This window comes from Electrophorus electricus, chromosome 7 (assembly GCF_041902795.1).
Source record: "Electrophorus electricus isolate QZ-2024a chromosome 7, ASM4190279v1, whole genome shotgun sequence".
Taxonomy (NCBI): domain Eukaryota; kingdom Metazoa; phylum Chordata; class Actinopteri; order Gymnotiformes; family Gymnotidae; genus Electrophorus; species Electrophorus electricus.
The window spans coordinates 7,032,460-7,051,329 of record NC_137503.1 but is presented as its reverse complement, the minus strand read 5'-3'; the positions used below and the strand labels follow the sequence as shown (position 1 = coordinate 7,051,329).

The following is an 18,870-nucleotide window of genomic DNA, read 5'->3' as shown; positions in this document are numbered from 1 at the left end:
AGTGTCCAAAACAATGACCATGCTATTTCTTAGGAATTAAAAAGTTGTGTTCATGAAATAGGAACATAGTAATTAGTAGTATGTAGTTATACCATGTGGTTTTGAGCACAAGCTTCTCGATGGGCCCTACAGGTCTCCAAGATAATTTAATAAAATTGACATAGGTCTTTTAAAAACACTTTTTTTAGGTTAGCGAGGACTTTTGTTTTGTAACCCGGATATACCTTTATGACCCCTCACAGTTGACGCTGATCATTAGAGCGCTTGCAATGCCCTTTATAGCTAGCAAGTTGCCTAATGTTCTCCATCTGGAAAGATGAATTACATTTTGGCTTGAAAAAACGTTCCGATATACCCTAATATACACCTCTAATAGTTTATAACATTATGTTACGAGCTGGAAGTACTGTTGCCTGGTAAGATACCATCTAGCTAGCTAGCCGTCTGTCTAGCTGGTTCAGCTAGCTAGCTGGTTCAGTGTCTTTTTAGCTAACCGCTAGCTAGCTAACCGCTAGCTGTACTATTTAGCCAACGTAATGTAGTCTGTACAGCATTTATTGCCACACGGTGACAGTCAGTGTTGTCAGCAAGCTAACTAAACTACCTGGTTTGCCTTCTAGTTAAGGAGGACATGTGGACTGATGTAGTTTACAGTATTAGCTTCCCTGAATCGGTTGAGGTTTTGCTGGTCATTCATCGTGTCCTGGCAGTTATTGGCATTGTTTCTTTGTATAGTTTGCCAGTCTGATTTGACAGCCAGCTAGGTTCCTAGCTACGTGGTTAGCGGATAACCGTTCTGGAGACGGTGACACTACCTAGCCAGGATTCAGATATGTCTAGCTAAGAATAGTCAATCATTAGGCTGAGCTACTTGCTACAATAGTAGGTAGCGAGCCAACTGCTTAGATTTGTTTATTCTTATATTTCTTAGAATTAAGTGGTAATGACATTGGATGACGGACCGGGTTTGTGACCACTGTCATATCTTGGGTGTCATATCAGCGTGTTACTACAGGTGCACATCTATCAACACTAACAATGTAAAACGGTATTCCCACTGTCACTTGGCTTTAGAAGTAATTGGCTAGTCAGGTCTGGTCAGTACAGATGTCCAGAAAGGCTTATTACTTACTTGGGATGGTTAGCTACCTAAGTACATTTATCTTGAAACCACGACTTATATTTCTTGTGATCTGAAGATTTGATTACCTCTAGTAATTTATAAGAGAAATTACCTTCAGTAATTGTGGTACTTAGAAGACTTAACATAAGATTTGAAATCCCAGGAATACCAACTTGTAGATAGTGTCAAAAGCTTTTCAGTATATTTGAATCACTTTCCTGTAAATCTTCAACAATGAGTTTGTTGAAGAACATTGTATAAGGTCTACTGGGTCCATTCTTGACTGTAAGGATGTGTGGAAATTTCACTTTTTGTTCACTCTGATCATTGATGTGTGCCACTACTTGCATGCATGTTTGTGACTGTTTCCTGTTCTGTGAGTTCCTGATTAAAATAGAACTGGATACATTTATCCAGTTGAAGTACAGCATGGCTAATTAGGCTTTTGTATTTCGACATGCTCTCATGATACAACTTATCTTGAGATCACAAAAAACAATACAGAAAAACTAAGTAACTGATATCCTTTCTGGACTTCCATAGTTTAGAGTGATTGTTTAGTGTTTACATGTATGCAGTACATTTAGTATGAGATTTTTAGGTTGTATGCTCCAAACTAATTACATTGTCAGTTTAGCTTTATTGATACAGCTGACAACTGTAAGCATGAAGGCCTACATTCAGGATTCTCCAGTAGTTATTAGAGGGTTGACCAATCCGAACACAGACTTGGAATTGTTTCGAATATCCTTATTCTAGCCAGGCACATTATGTTAAACTGATCTTTCTGAATATCTGTTGTAATGTGATCAAATATTTCTGGTTCTTAGCTTACATAGAAGTCTTTTATATTCCTGCAGTGTTAATTAGTTGCATCGTTCTGCAGTGAGGAAATTAGACATTGAAAGCTTCAGTTGGTAATAAGATTAAATAAGACCTGAAATATACTGTTATTTATGAACTTGAAAACATTGCAACAAATTGTTGTAACTGTGAAAATTACAGTAAACGGTTATAAACTACTTATAAAAAACTCTTAAAATGATTACCTAATGTATGACATAGGAATATGTGCTGGCAGTTGTAGCAAGCCACTGTATAAGCCAAATGCCACATTCTCTTTTCTTTAGCTCAGCATGCAGGAATCTGCTCCCCTCCAGAGTGGGCCTGAGGTTCCGCATGCCCCTGCAGAAACTACACCCTCTTTCTTGTGCCATTCACCACTGCTTCTCACCCAGCACCAACCCACAGAGGCCCCCTCACTGTTCAGCTGCACGCCGCTTCACCTCCCTCTCCAGGCTCCCCATACGCCCTGCCAAGGCCCGGCGAGGAGGCCACGGCCGCCAGCAGCAGCGCAACTTCTGGGCGGCCCGTCTGGCTGCCAGGCTGCTCAAGCTGCGTTACATCTTGCTTGGATCTGCCGTCGGAGGAGGCTACACTGCTAAAAAGGTTGAGTTTTATATTTTTTGTAAGTTAGGCTATGTGCTCATAAAGTTATTTCATCAGTGGTGATTGGCTTGTCATGAGATTATTCCTTACATTATGTATGAGGTATTGTGTAGTGTCATAAGGGTAATAGGACAGTTGTGCTAGATTTAGGCCTCTGTAAGATGTACCACATTTGTCAGACCCTCATACCCAGAGCAGCCAACAAAAGTCACACAGTTGCCATACATTTTTGTTCATCATTGCTTGTGCCTGGTTTAGGCTGTGAAAAAAAAGAAGCTTTTTTATTGTATGTTATTTCTAGAAATTAGGCATAAAACATGTGAATATGAAGCACATCTGCCTTGACCAAGCAGCACTATCATGCTCAGTAAATTCACTCATCTAAATGTGATGAAAAATGTTTTATTTCCCAGTCTGAGGCATTGTGGGAGCCATACATAAGAATACAATGTATTCTTACAATACCTCAGCTTTTAGTTTAATCCTCTAGTGACAGACTCCTGAATTATATATAATTTAAGTTTGCAGCCTAAAAACTGGTATGCATTCCTTGTAGAATGCAAGCAGTGTGTTTCACCCCTACATTAACTGGTCTAGTGTTTGCATAGCAAACAGAATGGCATATAGAACCAAGTTCAGATTAAACTGTGCCCTCCAACACTGCTGTGCCTCATATGCAAATCACAACCTATTTTGCAATTATCAGGTTATAGATTCATGCTCGAGTCATAGAGTTTCTTCTATCCATAAGGTTTATAACATTAACCTTTATTTAAAAAGCATTTAAACTAGTAATGCTCAATAGTTAATTATTTAATAATGAAAAGGAAAAAAGTATTATATACATTGGCCAAAGTTTGGTGATGCCTACCTTTTTTAATGTAAAGGTTTTGTCTAAGTAAAGACAGGGCTTTTTGATGAATGTGTAGTTTAATTCTTTTTAGTTATTGTTTATACTTGTAGGATTATGTAGGATGTTTTTATATTAATATGTATTTGTATTAATATTAGTGTTTTATATTAATATGCACAATTTAAAAGAACACATGCTTGTATAATAATAATTGACCCTATTTGTCACCAAATGCCATTACTTTCATAATCTTTTAATCACAGCAAGAATACCCTAAATATACAAAAGACTATATACACATTGCACAGTGTTACCTCATAATACAGAGTGTTTGTCTTCCTAATGCTTTCCAGACGTATGATGAATGGAAGGACATGCTTCCTGATTTGAGCGAGTACACATGGATAGTGCCTGACTTTGTTTGGGAGCTCAGTGAAAATTTTGACTTAGGTACGTATGCAGAGTAACTCTGGGATCAGCATTCGCTCAGCAGTTCTACCTGTTTTGATAATCTACATCTGTTGACATATGGATACAGGTATACATAATTATACATCCTTGTTATGTAGTTGCTAATAATGATGTGTTCCTTTCCTCTTGATCAAGACAAGCTAACCAGTGCTTTGCCTGAAATGGAGGAGATTGCCAAGATACTCCCAGACATGGAGAAGATAGGGGAGAACTTCACGTTCCTTAAGAGTCTTCTCTCCAGCGGTGAGCCGCACATTTCTGTGGTACCTCAGGATAGAAACATCTGCTACTCACACCTTTTAAGCCACAATCAGGAATTGTCTGGTGCTGGAACAGCAGAGGACTAACAAGCAGTATTGTTTGATACTTCAGAAACAAACACTCCACTGTTTCTGTTTTTCTTGTTTGTTTCCTATGTATAATGGTCCCAGTGGAAGTAAAGCTATTGTTTCAATTCCTGATTGGAGCTTAAAGTATAAAGGGCTAATTCCTACTTGTTTTCACTGCTATTGAGCAATATAGTACATTTAAAGACTAATTGAAATAGAACATCCACCAATTGTGTTCAAATTTGATTAAAACTGCTCTTTGTTGAATCACTACTTCTCTCAAAAATATTTATGACCTAAATACTCTGTTTGCTCTCAGTTTGCTTTCATAACAATGCATAACAGACATTAGGAATGCAAAAGAATAGTTCAGTCAAAAATCAAGTTTACACAAACTTGTAGGGCTAATGTTGCTAACAGTAATGGTCCAAATTATGAGCGATTATTTACATAAACACTTGCCTAAATCTTCATGCAAATCACACCAATAAGTTAAGTAATCTACTTCTGAATTAGACATTTTCATAAAATAGCAGATAGTCCGTATATGTAGATTTAAGGAAGAAAGTCTTTCCCCAGAATAGCTGCTCATAGTTACTTATTGTTATAGCTGCAATTTTTTTTTGTTTATCAAATGCTGAAGTTTTGTTCATTATATAGATATCAGTATGTCAATAACCAATTTTTTTTTTTTTTTTTTTTTTTGGACAGTTCTTAAGACCTAGATATGGCTTGGGCACACATTTATGGAAAATATTCCTGGAGAGAGAGACATCCATTACTTGTTAACTATTTACCTGTTGAGTTGGTGATAAATTTATCTTATCGTTGTGCCTTTAATATGAGTTCTGTTTGCTGGTGAACCAGTTATTAATTTACATGGAAATAATTGTTTGTATTTTCCTCTATTGCACAGAGTAGGTTCTTTACTTGGGAGACAGGGAAGCATGTTTTCAGTTTGTTTGTTCATGTACTATAATATTTCCATGTGGTGTTATTTGGTGTCCAGTGATGTGTGTTGCTTTTGTAGTGTACCATGCTAACACACTGCTTGTCTACAGGGGCTTGAGCATAAGACTTCAAGCCTTTTGCTGCCATCAGTTAGATTTGTCCCCCCCCCCCCCTTTCATTTGTTGATCTTGTTTCCCTCCTTCCCTCCTCCTTCCTCGTTTTCACAGGTATGAGTAGTGAAGTCTTTGGAGCTTCTGGTCTGCGTCTGTTGTTAGGTGTGTAAACGGCACACAGTTTGGTCTCCCCCTTTGTCCTCTGCTGTTTGAATGCTGCCCACTGTAATACTGCCCCTCAATGGAAATGGGCTTAACTCGAAGGGGTGTGCACCACTAAGGACTAAACTGACCAAGTTATTTCTTATAGGTTTTTGTTTAGTCTACAAATCATTTAAATGTTTGGATTCAGTGGGTGGAGCTGTTTTGGGGTAATTTTGTTATTGTTAATGTTTTTTTTTGTTTTGTTTTTTTTTATAGCTAAGATACATAATCTGCAGACCACAGAGTTTATTAGTAACTCCCTTTCAGTGCCTTTAATTCTAGTGAATTTGGTTTTGTGCCTAAAATATTGAATTTCAATTATATGTACAGTCAAAAATGTTAGTCTGTTTGCAATAACTACTGACAAATTGCTCACTGACCTAACAACATCTTCATTGCATTTAAATTTTTTGTTTCGCTTTTCCTTGTCTTTATGTGACATCACTTCCTCTTTTTTTCTCTGAAACATCTATGGACCTTTTACCGCTGGTCTCTTCTTTTGTCTTAACTCTTTGTGTGTCCTATAGTTCTGATCTCTGCTTGAAACGCTGTTAGGAGTAGGCTAAGCATGTGTGGTGACAAAGAGCAGCTTATATTTATACAGATAGTTATACAGGTCATACTTCATTCCTTGGCTACTCCTTTATACAGCCGCTTTAGAAGATGCCACAGTGTATTTAACATCTGGCCACTTTTTTGAGGATACAAGATACATGCTTTCTATTTTGGATGTGGCGATGGAGAAAAACAACAGAAAACCATTTCAGCATATGAATCAATTTCATATCTTAACCACTTTATATTCCGTGTCTTCGCTGAAAAGCTGACAAGTCAAATGAAACGCTACATTAGCTGTTTATTGTCTGTCTCCTTCAGAAACTGCAAGTGAGGCGTCCCTGAAAGCGCCTGAGATCCACTCAGCGACAGCAGCTGTGCCCGAGAGTGGTGACAAGCAGTTTAAGAAGGCAAGTGCTTTATGTCCTCCATGCTTTCCCTGCTGCCACGTCTCAGTCTGTGCCATGACTCACTGGTGTCTGGCCCTTCTTTAGTTTAATGAATGGTAGGTTCTTTCATATACATTATTTCGAGGCAATTCTTACCTCCCAGTGCCATGCCAGCTTAAACTGAATCATGTCTCATTTTAAGAACTTTGTGACCGTAAAGCACTAATCCAACACACTACCTCAGGATTTTTTTTTGTTTTTTTGTGAAGTAACTGGAATAATCTGACCACATTGCATCTTCACTGATTGCGTGTGCTTGTCTTCATAAGCTTCTGTCTTACAAGTACTCATTGTCTAGTCATTTCTTGCTGATGTGTGGCACTCTCTTGCTTCCCACTGATCGCACATAAGAAAAGCTGCTCCCTTAGGTAGTCATCTTATTTCACATAAGGGATGCCGCTGTTTTGATTATGTGTTTGTTTCACCCGCAGCCCAGTCTTAGTCTGCTCATTGATCTTAACCATTCCTTATAATGATAACTAGGTGCTATTTGAAAACAATATCTACACACTGTCTCATAGTGGTCTGTTTTAATAGGAAACTCACAGCCCTTGTATAAATTCTAGATATGAGCAGCTATGCCTTGTTGCAAAAATGCTCATCTACTGGCATTGCTTTCCCCTCAGGAGATTCACATACATACTTGGAGCTTGCTGCCACCCAGATATTTAAAGGAACTTCTCATTTCCCAATTTTAGGAACATGTATGTCAAAATACAGTGGGTTTGATTTAATTAATTAATCAATTCCCAACGCAATTGAGTGCATTTGCTTAAAACCCATTTGTGTTTTAGTGCTTTACTTAATTTAGAATTTGCACTAGAACTGAGCTTCTGGCTGTTGTATCACTGCCTCTGTTGCTCTTGATAAGTAGATATTCTGCACGTCAAGAGTAGAGAAAAAGTACAAAGATTGACTGTGCTGCCTATCATGGCAGTACATTATATTTCTGTGTCTCACAGAGAGCTGTCTTTACTTTAAGTGGACTTCCTCTAGAATGTCCCACCCAAGCCCTTCATGTGATTAGATGACAGGTTAATTGACAGCTGTCTCCCTGTCTCTCACTGTGCCGTCCCTCAGCAGGGGCTGCTCAGAGAGCTCATTCTCATTCAGCAGCAGATCCAGCAACATGAAGAGGAAGTTTGGCGGGCAGCGGCGGCCAGTAATTCATGGCCGCCGCCCGAGCCCCGCCCCAACCCGGCCCAGAGTCCGTCCCCCACCCAGGCCCCGAACCCCAAGCGCAAGGTGATGGTCCACCTCCCCAGCACCTGCACAGCTGTGTTTCTCAAGCCAGTCCTCAGACCAGCTATCAAGCTGAAGTTACTCCCTTCAGCTGCAGAACATGAGGAAGTTATATTCTTCTGAGCAATTCTCTTAAAATTCCTAATATCTCCACTTTGTTTGTATATGGTTTACTAGATTCTGAATTGAGTATAAATGCCATTGTAAGAGCTGGGTATTTAAAGACTGGTTGAGAACCGCTGCTTGATAGTGTTTTGCTATGGCCTGGACCCTTCTGCTAGGTCCTTGAACTCAGACACCGACTATCCTTGCAGCCACGCTTACTGGTCGGCTTCAGTGGGTGTAATAGATATATTGTTAGAAATATATATATCAGTATACATAAGTGAGATTAAGGAATATAAATTTATTTCTCTATATATATCAGTATATTTTGTCTATATGTATTATTTTGCAGCTACAAATACAGCCTAAACGCTGTATTTGCCAAACGCTATTGCTGCTGCTAGTTTATATATGAATCGCAATATACATTTGAGGGTAACCTCTGCTCATCTGCTATTCTTAATGTGCCAGAGCAATTAAAGTTTTGGGCTATGAAACTCAAGTTGCTCATAAGCTGTTTTCCTACCGCTCTGTCCTATGCACTCATCATTAAAGGCCTTCATCAAAGCCTTCTTCCCTGCTCTGCCAACATGTATCCAACACAGAGTCTAACACTGGCAGTCCTTAGCTCTCAGTTCACAACCTCTCTACGCTGCTGTCATCATGAATTGTCTGTATTTTGCTAAGATATTAGAGTATCAACAGATCATTTTCTGAAATCTAAAGCATTTTTCCCTTTTCTATTGCTTATTTTAGAGTCAGAAGCTAAAGTGCTGCTAATGTAGTGCTGACATTTACTGCATGGAGTGGTGTGTTTATATTGCATGGATTGTGGTGTTTCTGTTTGCTAAAGCTGTAGTAATCTGGCTTCTAAAGCTGTAGTAATCAGGCTGCAGGTTTAGCTAGCCTGACTGGCTGCTACCGTTAACATGCACTCTATAGAGATCGCCTGCCACCATGGTCTCTCATATGTTAAAGTGTAAATGTACCATGTTTGTCTTATGGTGGTTTCCCATGCAATGCTGGTCAGCCAGCACTTCTTTGTACGTGGCCTGCTGTCTGTGGTGTGCTGTCATTCTCAAAAAATGCATTACAGGTGTGGAACAGAGAATGATTGCTCTCTGTTGATCCCTTATAATTCTGCCATCTTTTGCAGGCCTTCCTTTCTATGCTTTTTGTAATGTGCTGATTCGTTCCATTGATTATTGCAGACCAAGAATCGAATGGAATCAATGACTTTCTATTAACTAGACTTTCCTCCGCTGGGATGTTCACTGCATGAAGGTCTGCAATGTTTGTGAAGTGGTTCCTCCAGGGCTAGGCAGGGACGCAGAGCAGGAGTCTGATGCACGAATGAATGGGAAATGTTCTGAAATCACTCCTTCTCTGTTTCTGTAGTCATCAGATAAAGAAAAAGTCGACCAACTTCAAGAAGAGCTTCTTCGCACCCAGGTGCGATATTACTTATAGTAATAGTGAATTACTGTTTTTTGAGTTTATTTGAAGCATATTGAATGTATTCTTGCATATGTACTATTGTCCCATACATTAAGTACACAATCACAATTTTATGGAAGTTTAATGCCATTTTTTACAGATGAAGTACCAGCGGATGCTGGAGCGTCTGGAGAAGGAGAACAAGGAGCTGAGGAAGGTGGTGCTACAGAAAGATGACAAAGGCATTCACCAAAGGAAGGTCAAGGTCAGCCATTGTCATGCCACACTGCTCCAAGAACTGCTGCGGGACACGGTCGTCCTGTATAGCATGCTCTCGCTGTGATCCTTAGGACTTACATTTTCACATTCTTTCCTGACCATTTCCTGTGCAGAAGTCATTGATTGACATGTACTCCGAGGTCCTAGACATTCTGTCAGATTATGACTCCAACTACAATACCCAAGATCACCTGCCAAGGGTGAGTGCTTGGTATTGTATCCTGGTTTGTTCTCTGTTAACTTGTGAAAACACTGAGAGCAAGTATGTCACAGTCCTTCCTGGGCCTTTCCTGTCCTAACCTTTGTCTTTTAGGTGGTGGTTGTAGGGGACCAGAGTGCAGGAAAGACCAGTGTGTTGGAGATGATTGCTCAGGCTAGGATCTTCCCCCGAGGCTCAGGAGAGATGATGACCAGATCTCCTGTCAAGGTGAGCCAAATGAGCCAAAGCTCAGGAATTAATGAACTCCATTACCCAGCTCACCTCTGCAGTAAGACTCACTAATTCTTAGGGGTGGATATGTAGTTCTTAAAAGGGGGTGACTGAAGAAGGCTTTAATATAGTGCTCCATTAAAAGACTATCAATGTATGTTCCATTAAGATGGCTTTGAATTAAGCAGTGTAGCACAAGGTCAATTAGTATCTACTTGTCGAAGAAAGTGCTACAGGTTTGAAGGCATGGATCAATGAAGTTTTTATTTATTTATTTTTTATTTTTTAATTTACCTTTGGTTTTGTTTTCATGATTTACCTTTATAATGACAGCCTTTCACTGTTTGGTTTCAGGTGACACTAAGTGAAGGCCCTCATCATGTAGCCATGTTCAAAGATAGCACCCGTGAGTTTGACCTGGGAAAAGAGGAGGATGTAAGTTATTAGAGCATATGACATGCTTACAGGTATTAGCCTCTAGTGGATGACTCCTATAACCTCACTGGGAGCCCGCATTCTAGAATCATATGCTTTTTCTGTAGCTTGCAGCATTGAGGCATGAAATTGAACTGCGGATGCGGAAGAGTGTGAAGGAGGGCCAAACAGTCAGTGCTGAGGTGAGATGACTTACACACACAGACACACACACACACTCACTCTAACTCTCTTGTTTCCTCCATTTGACCTAACTTAAAATTGACACAGACTATAATTCAAAACTTGAACTTACATTTTTACCATTTTATTATTTTCTTTCTTTCTTTTTCTTTTTTGATAGACAATATCTTTAAATGTGAAAGGCCCAGGGATCCAGAGAATGGTTCTTGTTGACTTACCAGGAGTAATCAGTGTAAGTTTTATCAGAAATGTGTGTGTATGTGTGATTTTATATGTATATATATATTTCTTATACCTACATACATACGTGTGTGTGTGTGTGTGTGTGTGTGTGTGTGTGTGTGTGTGTATATACACACATATATAATTTTTTTTCTTATATATACACACGTGTGTGTGTGTATATGTATGTGTGTGTGTGTGTGTGTGTGTGTGTGTGTGTGTGTATATATGTATATATATATATATATATATATATATATATATATATATATATATATATATATATATATATATATATATATATATGTATGTGTGTGTGTGTGTGTGTATATATATATATATGTGTGTATATATATATATATATATGTGTGTGTATATATGTATATATATATATATATATATATATATATATATATATATATATATAAAAACTAGTTCATTCAAAATGAAAGCCTTATTTGACACCATGTCTATATGATACAGACTGTGACCACAGGTATGGCTACAGACACCAAGGATACCATCTTTAGCATCAGCAGAGCATACATGCAGAACCCAAATGCTATCATTCTATGCATTCAGGGTGAGTCTCCCGCACCCCAGTGCAGTTACAGAAATCACTGATTGCACACAAGAATGCCGTGCATTGGTCCTCATTGACCTTGCTCTGTTCATGACCTTGCTCTGTTCAGATGGTTCAGTTGATGCAGAGCGCAGTATAGTCACCGACCTGGTCAGCCAAATGGACCCTCATGGTAGACGGACCATTTTTGTTCTGACCAAAGTGGACCTTGCAGAGAAGAATCTAGCTAGCCCAAACAGAGTAAGTAATTCACATCCTTCAGTGGTGTGATGTACCTTCTTGAACATTTTTGAACTTTCATTTCTTTAGACAAGTTATTTACCTTACAGTCCACTAGATGGAGGTATAGCATAACTTGATCTGTAACACTGTATAGAAAGGAGAGGTTATTAACAAATATTGCAATTAATTCTTTCCAGAAGTAAGCTTTTTTCTTGTCTTTTTTTTTTTTCATTTATTAAGATCCAGCAGATAGTTGAGGGCAAGCTGTTCCCTATGAAGGCTTTGGGTTACTTTGCTGTAGTGACTGGCAAAGGTAAAAATACTTTAGCTTTGAAAATTGCCTATAATATCTAGACATTCTGTTAAGCTAAATGTGGTGAATCATTTTGTTTTCTTCCCCTAGGTAGTAGTAGTGAAAGCATAGAATCCATCAAAGACTATGAAGAGGACTTCTTTCAGAACTCCAGACTTCTGAGGTGGGACTCAGCATTATTGTGGCTATAAGGTTAGGGGTATGGAGAATGGATTTGAAGATGGGTCCTCAAGGCCTGTTCCGTTGCAGAGATGGCATGCTGAAGGCTCACCAGGTAACCACAAAGAACCTGAGTCTGGCTGTGTCTGACTGCTTCTGGAAAATGGTGAGGGAGTCAGTCGAGCAGCAGGCGGACGCGTTTAAAGGTAACGAGAGGCATCACCCCTCACCCTTACTTCCTGTACCTGCTTGGAGTGCTGTATTTGGTTTACCTCTGCAGGGCCAATCAGGCTGCTGTGTTATGGAACCTCTCAGTCAGGATCTGCATAATGCCTGGGCCTGGACGCGTGCTTGGCTGCTCCGTCCTCCACGCTCATCTCAAAATCTTGTCAAGGGCATTTTGCGAGCCGGCGCAGACAAAATCTCCCTATGGCTCTAGATTTAATAGAAACTTACCTGTTAAGCCTACCTCCGCGTGACAGCCTCCCAGGCATGTTCGTTGTGATCACCCCTCCCCGCCCCCACAGCCCCCCTTCTTGGATAGCCAGACCCAGTCCGTCGCGGAGCACGGCTCCTCCCCACCAATTAAGCGGCCGCTCCCGTCAGCTGCTAGATTTATTGCCTGACGTGGGACGCTCCCCGACCCTTTGTGTGGGCAATCGATCGCGGCCGCTGTGCAGGAGACTGGCCCGATAACCAGGGCAATTAGCGTCGTCTCCATTGTACGGGTGAGACAGGCGGCCCGTGTGGTGTGGTGCCCCCCGGGGGCCTGGCTGGGCTGGTGCTGAGCACACCCAGCTCTAGGGGCATTGATCATGGCCTCGAAGCTGAATCTGGAGGCCCCTGGGGAGGGGAGGCAGGGCGGCAGGAGTGCTTAGGACTAGTCACTGTCTTAATGAACTTTTAGGTGTGGTTTCTACTTGCTGTGATTAAGTTCCTGTTTTTTCTTTGAAAAACCTGATTGGCTTTCTCTCGGGTTACCGGTGCATAAACAATGTGTTTTTAAAATGTAGCCTTGTGTGCTATTGCTTTAAACACATTAAATTTACAATTGTCTTGAGTAGTAGTGAATATTGAATTTCAAACTAGTAAAAAATGTATTAGTAAAATGATAATTGCAGTTCTAAGTAGTATGCAGTAGTAGCCACTCTGCAATGCTGGAGTGATAACTGATAACTGCAATGCTGGAATGTTACAGTGAAAATGTATGTCTTGATGATCTTGAGACATCTTTCAATGTGTCCTAAAGTAAACTTTCTTCCTGTCACTGAGCAGCTTCCCGCTTCAACCTGGAGACAGAGTGGAAGAATAATTACCCACGGTTACGGGAGCTGGACAGGGTAAGCGGCAGAACATGACGCAAGCGGACTTATTAGTGCCAGAGTGGTATGGCGAGCCATGTCAGTCATGCTCCACAGACACAGCACCCTTGCCGTTTCACCAGTCCCTTGCTCCCATTAAAGCACTCCAGGACATTGTATTCTATTGACTGTAAGTAGTGATATTTAACACCGGACAGACTTTAAATTGAAATAAAGATGAGATGATACTCTCCGTCTACAGAATGAGCTTTTTGAAAAGGCCAAGAATGAGATCCTGGATGAGGTCATCAGCTTGAGCCAGGTCACACCGAAACACTGGCAAGTACTCTCTTCGTCTCATCTTATTTCTAAAGTTTTAAGGTGTCCTGCTCCTAGTCCATTTTCTTTACACGTTTTCTTTCCAATGCTATTCTCGTCCATTGTAGTAGACCTCTTTTAATACCTATATTAAATCTATGATGCACAGTTCAGCCTGGCACAGTTTTGCTGCTCTATCATATCAAAGCAATGATCTGACTCATTCATGCCTTGTCCTTGAGACTTGCTTAGCACAAAAAGCTAAGCTGTTTAGCTGCTATCACTGTGTGGAGTTCCAAAGCCATGCGTAGCAGGCAAAAAATTAAACAAATAAAAAATAGATCAGATGTTTGTAAAGGTCCCAGTGAGCTCCATCATTCTCTCAGATCAATGCTGTGATGAATAGCCAGAGGGTGGCTTCTCTGAGCCTCTCTAGGTGGCTGTATTGGAGATGTGTGCATTGATATGCCCTAGTCGAACAAAGCAAACAGGAAGCGATGAAATATGACGAGTCCTTCATGATAAATGAGCTAGGTTAACATCCACAGGATATTCTGTCATTTGTCTCATTGTCAAAACATTCACCATCAAAACAATTTTGAGAAATATGAAACATTAACATAATATTGTCATTTTCAGCAGCTCAAACAAAGAAAAGGTTTCATGTCAATAATTTAAATGTATGGCCTAAAACTAATTAATTTACTATAGCTTTCACATAATTTCCTCAAAAAGCTCTCCTGAGGCCTTTCCCTCTTGTTGCTAATGTAGGGAGTCCATCTTGCAAAAGAAGCTGTGGGAGAGAGTGTCCACGCATGTGATTGAGAACATTTACCTGCCTGCTGCCCAGACCATGAACTCAGGCACCTTCAACACCACTGTAGATATCAAGCTGAAGCAGTGGACAGACAAGCAGCTGCCACACAAAGCACTGGAGGTGGTGTAGCACTGACTGCAAACAAGAATGCTTTTATTCAAAGCGCTTCTTTAAGGCTGAAGATATTATGATTGTGTCATTCAAATATGTATCTGTGTCTAAAAGTAAACTAATATGGGTGTTTATCACTAGGCAAACCTTTAAATGGCAAAACCTGCTTTTCCAGTTGTATAAAAATCTAAAAATAATCACATCTATATTTGAAATAAATTGTTCATGCTTGAAAGCAAATCTGTTTATAGTTTTTACACAACTTTCATACAAAGAAAAATTCAGGAACAAGGTCACAAAAAAGCCTTTGCAGAATCACATAAAAGCTTTTGCTTACATGTTTACCTGCTTGAAGCCTGAAGTGTCCAACGATACACTTAGGAGGGTGCAGTCTTACTGTGTTTGTTCATTTTTCCTTTCTGTTGCTGCCCAGGTTGCCTGGGAGACACTGCAGGAGGAATTTGCCCGTTTCATGGCTGAGTACAAAGGGAAAGATCAGGATGACATCTTCGACAAGCTCAAAGAAGCTGTCAAAGATGAGAGCATTAAGAGACATAAATGGAATGAGAGCGCCATGGATAGCTTGGTAAAGACATGTCCGGCATGCTACCCACATTTACCTATTACTACACAACCCAACCGGCACTTGCTAATATCACCTGCTAATATCAAAATCACCCCTAACAGTTTGGATCAGTGCTTGTTATAAGGTGTCCTCAAGTACATTTAGATATTTCAGTAAGAAGCAGCTTCCTAAACTTGTGAAATCTGCTTCTAACTTTGGGAGAAGTTTGTGGGTGGTGGCTGATATCAGTAAGCCTCCTTCTCCTTGCCTGTTGCAGCGAGTGATCCAGCACAACGCCCTAGAGGATCGCTCCATCACAGACAAGCCTCAGTGGGACTCCGCCATCGAGTTCATGGAGGAGACGCTGCAGTCGCGCCTCAAAGACAGTGAGCTCCACCCTCCCCGGCCCCTGCTTACGGTCGTCTTACTGGTCCTTCTGCTCTCTGCTCTGTTGTGTTTAACTTTTTGTGCTATGCCCCCCCCCCCCCAACCCTACCACCCTGACTTTCTCCTCCAGCTGAGTCAGTTATAGCTGACATGGTGGGGCCCAACTGGAAGCAGAGATGGATGAGCTGGACCAACCGCACGCCAGAACAAGTTAGGGACAGTCCACAAATGCCTCAACCCAGCTTGTTTTATTGCTCGCCTTGACAGAGTTATTGTGTTGCTTTAGCCATGTGAGTGCTGCTCACGCTCTGTCTGTTGCTCTTGTGCAGCATGTTCGTAATGAAACCAAGAATGAGCTGGAGCGCCTACTGAAGCTTCACGATGACCACACGGCCTACCTGGCCAACGATGAGGTCACTACCGTCCGCAAAAACCTGGAGGCGCGAGGGGTGGAGGTGGACCCCGTGCTGGTCAGTGGACCCTGACACTGAAAATCAAACCCTGTGTTTTTCCGTAGTCTCCTGTCTTTCTGTCCTGGTATAGCCGTAGCTTTCGTAGCAAAAACCTGAAAGTGTTGCTTCATTTTAGTTGATTCATTTCTTGCTTTAGATCAAGGACACCTGGCACCAACTGTACAGACGACACTTTCTGCAGAAGTCCTTGTTCCACTGTAATCTCTGCCGAAGGGGCTTCTACTACTACCAGAGGCACTTTGTCGACTCAGAGGTACAGGTTCATGTTGTTAACAATGTTTCAATATACTACACAGTGCATAAATACTGCATAAATATGTTGTGAAATATCAGAAATTTGAAAAGGCAGAGACTTCAGTGTTGACAAAACAGAATTACAGCCTACTGAGTGCATCGTTAATGTGGAACTGTGGTTTGCCTCTTCTAGCTGGAGTGCAATGATGTGGTTCTGTTCTGGAGGATCCAGAGGATGTTAAGCATTACAGCTAATACTCTTCGACAGCAGCTCACCAACACGGAGGGTGAGTGTGAACTACTGCTTATCAGCCGTAGGCTTTTTTTAAAATAAGGGCTGGAGTTCATGGTATTGAGTGTGTTTTCTAGAGTATCTGTGCTTATCTAGAATGAACTTCTCTCTGTCTGTATGATCATTCACTGTGGCCTAATTCTTTGGAGCTGGCCATTGTTCTTTGATTTGTTCCTCAGTGCGGCGCTTGGAGAAGAATGTGAAAGAGGTGCTAGAGGACTTTGGGGAGGACAGTGAGAAAAAGGTGCAATTGATCACAGGCAGGAGAGTTCAACTGGCCGAAGACCTCAGTAAGTGCAACACTACGTCTCTCATCATTCCTGTGCTGATTTTGGAACATCCCAACCTATTCAGGATTTCATCCTACATGGGTAGTCTTGGTCAGAGAAAGCTTAAAGTTCCTCATCCCTTGTTCCTACATTTTCCTAACATGTATGTTTAAGACGTGCCACTAGGGGGCAATGATGTCATGAAAAACAAGCTAATTTCTAGTCATGTGATGTGGATTACACTCATTAGACTCTGTCAAATTTCACCCATGTGTTTTAACTTTTGTTTTTTTGTGTACTCTTAATACTTTTAGAGTACTTCAGTATACTGTTTTGTTTTGTTTTGTTTTGGTTTTTTGTTTTTTTCCTAACAGGCACACTTATCTCTGAGTCACGTAGATTTAGCTTTTAAACTTTTAACATGTTTTTTGAAAGATTGTTGAAACTTAATTTAGTGCTGAGTCTTTATGCTTTGGGCTTATTTATTACACACACATCAAAAAGAAGCTGTTGAACCCCACCCCTCCCTCGACAGCCCAAATATATTTTGGTCCACTGTTGTACAATTGAATTTAAAATGAGACAATTTCGTCTCATGATCCCTTTCATTCCCTGCTTTTTTAAAAATCTTCCTCTCTCTGCTGAGGCCTGAGTCTTTAATTGCCATGCATAGTGAGAGCGAGAGAGAGAGAGATCTCCTGGCTACGCGCTGCCTGCCGTCTGGCATGTCCTTAGCCCTGCTCACTGTTAAACAGCCTGTTGATTAGAGTAGCAATTTGCAGAGGCAAAGTTGACATGCCCAGAATCGCACGTGCACGGGCATGCACACATGCAAGCGTGCACCACTGGTAGAAAGCTGTTATTACTCTGATAGCGCAGAGTGAGGTAATGACATCACTCTCCAAACTAGCGTGTGCCTGCAGACAGCGAGGGGGCGTGCGGAGCTGCTTTCTGCACTCGGGTCACGCCAGCCGACTCTCTCGCCCCGCTGCCAGGCAGCGGCCTGCCGTCGAGAGAGCTCAGGGGTCTCTCGGAGGAAGGAAGCTCTCGAGGCAGCGCTCTCTTTGTTGGGTGAGTCAGCGGGTGGGTCAGGGTTTGAGCACGGAGGCCGTGCTGGAGAGACACGACTTGCCCTCTCCTGAGTGGTATGCTTGTGTACCCCTTAAAACACTGATCCAGCGCTTAGGGCTGCTGTCACAGCACAAATACAGACTGCTTGTTTCACTTATGTGGTGTTTTTAATCAGCTCTTGCGCATTTAAACAAGTAATTTCTTCAAAGTTCAAAGCAATGAAGAAGTTCAAATCTTCTTCCAGTTCAAAGCAAAGTGCTTCTTTTTGTGCAGCAATGGCTTTGCAGTTGGCATGAAATCCAAAGAATACAATGGTAGAGAAGGGGAAAAAAGTCCTAACGGAAACAATTCCAAGAGCAAACAGTGCTCCACCTGTATTGTGCCACAGTGACTGTCAGCTGTTGGACTCAGCTGAATTCAAAGCCACAGGACATTGGTCCTTTCTGGCGTGGCAGGCACATCCACCAGTCATTGTGTGTCCCAGGCCCTGTGCAGCTCCCCTACGACGCTCTGCAGTGGGTCAGCCTCAGAGTGGATTCCAGTGCTTTAGGGCGTAACGTTGCCCAGCGGACAGTCAACACTTAGTAGAAGACATGAGCTTGACCTCCCAAGAAGTGGCCGATATGCTAATGGCGACATGCTCAGGCATGAGCTTGTGCATTGCTGGTCCTAGAGATGCAAACACACCAAGCACATGGCTAACCTCTGCAGTGTGTTTAGAAAAGAGAGTGGCCTGTGAATCGCTGGCTTCGGATGACTAATAGTAATGGCTCTGGAATGGACGACACTTTACAAGCTTCTTGGGTCATGCTGAACGCTTCAGTATATGGTTGAGCAGAGCTTTGTTTTTGTCGGACCTTATACACAACCAGTCCGATAATGTGGCATCTGCTTGACTGAATGTAGGTTTTAGCCATGTTATTGT

General features: G+C 41.3%; 1 protein-coding gene across 11 annotated transcripts in view; it reads left to right on the top strand.

Moving 5' to 3' along the window:
- Positions 1 to 240: 240 nt before the first annotated feature.
- opa1 (OPA1 mitochondrial dynamin like GTPase) overlaps positions 241 to 18,870 on the top strand; it is a 28,744-nt gene continuing 10,114 nt past the window's right edge. The window contains exons 1-29 of one of the 11 annotated variants that reach the window (XM_035524378.2): positions 241 to 416; positions 2,254 to 2,572; positions 3,779 to 3,875; positions 4,032 to 4,139; positions 5,404 to 5,451; positions 6,370 to 6,458; positions 7,578 to 7,742; positions 9,243 to 9,296; positions 9,442 to 9,546; positions 9,674 to 9,760; positions 9,874 to 9,987; positions 10,345 to 10,425; positions 10,533 to 10,607; positions 10,769 to 10,840; positions 11,314 to 11,413; positions 11,523 to 11,653; positions 11,876 to 11,948; positions 12,039 to 12,111; positions 12,198 to 12,313; positions 13,383 to 13,447; positions 13,671 to 13,747; positions 14,498 to 14,663; positions 15,088 to 15,240; positions 15,497 to 15,605; positions 15,737 to 15,816; positions 15,936 to 16,076; positions 16,216 to 16,332; positions 16,507 to 16,600; positions 16,785 to 16,895. In XM_035524378.2, the coding sequence (XP_035380271.1) occupies positions 388 to 416; positions 2,254 to 2,572; positions 3,779 to 3,875; positions 4,032 to 4,139; positions 5,404 to 5,451; positions 6,370 to 6,458; positions 7,578 to 7,742; positions 9,243 to 9,296; positions 9,442 to 9,546; positions 9,674 to 9,760; positions 9,874 to 9,987; positions 10,345 to 10,425; positions 10,533 to 10,607; positions 10,769 to 10,840; positions 11,314 to 11,413; positions 11,523 to 11,653; positions 11,876 to 11,948; positions 12,039 to 12,111; positions 12,198 to 12,313; positions 13,383 to 13,447; positions 13,671 to 13,747; positions 14,498 to 14,663; positions 15,088 to 15,240; positions 15,497 to 15,605; positions 15,737 to 15,816; positions 15,936 to 16,076; positions 16,216 to 16,332; positions 16,507 to 16,600; positions 16,785 to 16,895 (3,049 nt within the window). In that variant the 5' untranslated portion in view covers positions 241 to 387. Of the gene's footprint in view, positions 417 to 2,253; positions 2,573 to 3,778; positions 3,876 to 4,031; positions 4,140 to 5,403; positions 5,452 to 6,369; positions 6,459 to 7,577; positions 7,743 to 9,242; positions 9,297 to 9,441; positions 9,547 to 9,673; positions 9,761 to 9,873; positions 9,988 to 10,344; positions 10,426 to 10,532; positions 10,608 to 10,768; positions 10,841 to 11,313; positions 11,414 to 11,522; positions 11,654 to 11,875; positions 11,949 to 12,038; positions 12,112 to 12,197; positions 12,314 to 13,382; positions 13,448 to 13,670; positions 13,752 to 14,497; positions 14,664 to 15,087; positions 15,241 to 15,496; positions 15,606 to 15,736; positions 15,817 to 15,935; positions 16,077 to 16,215; positions 16,333 to 16,506; positions 16,601 to 16,784; positions 16,896 to 18,870 lie in introns of those variants that run through there. The other 10 variants (XM_081717738.1, XM_081717742.1, XM_035524379.2 and 7 more) reach the window with 10 other exon arrangements.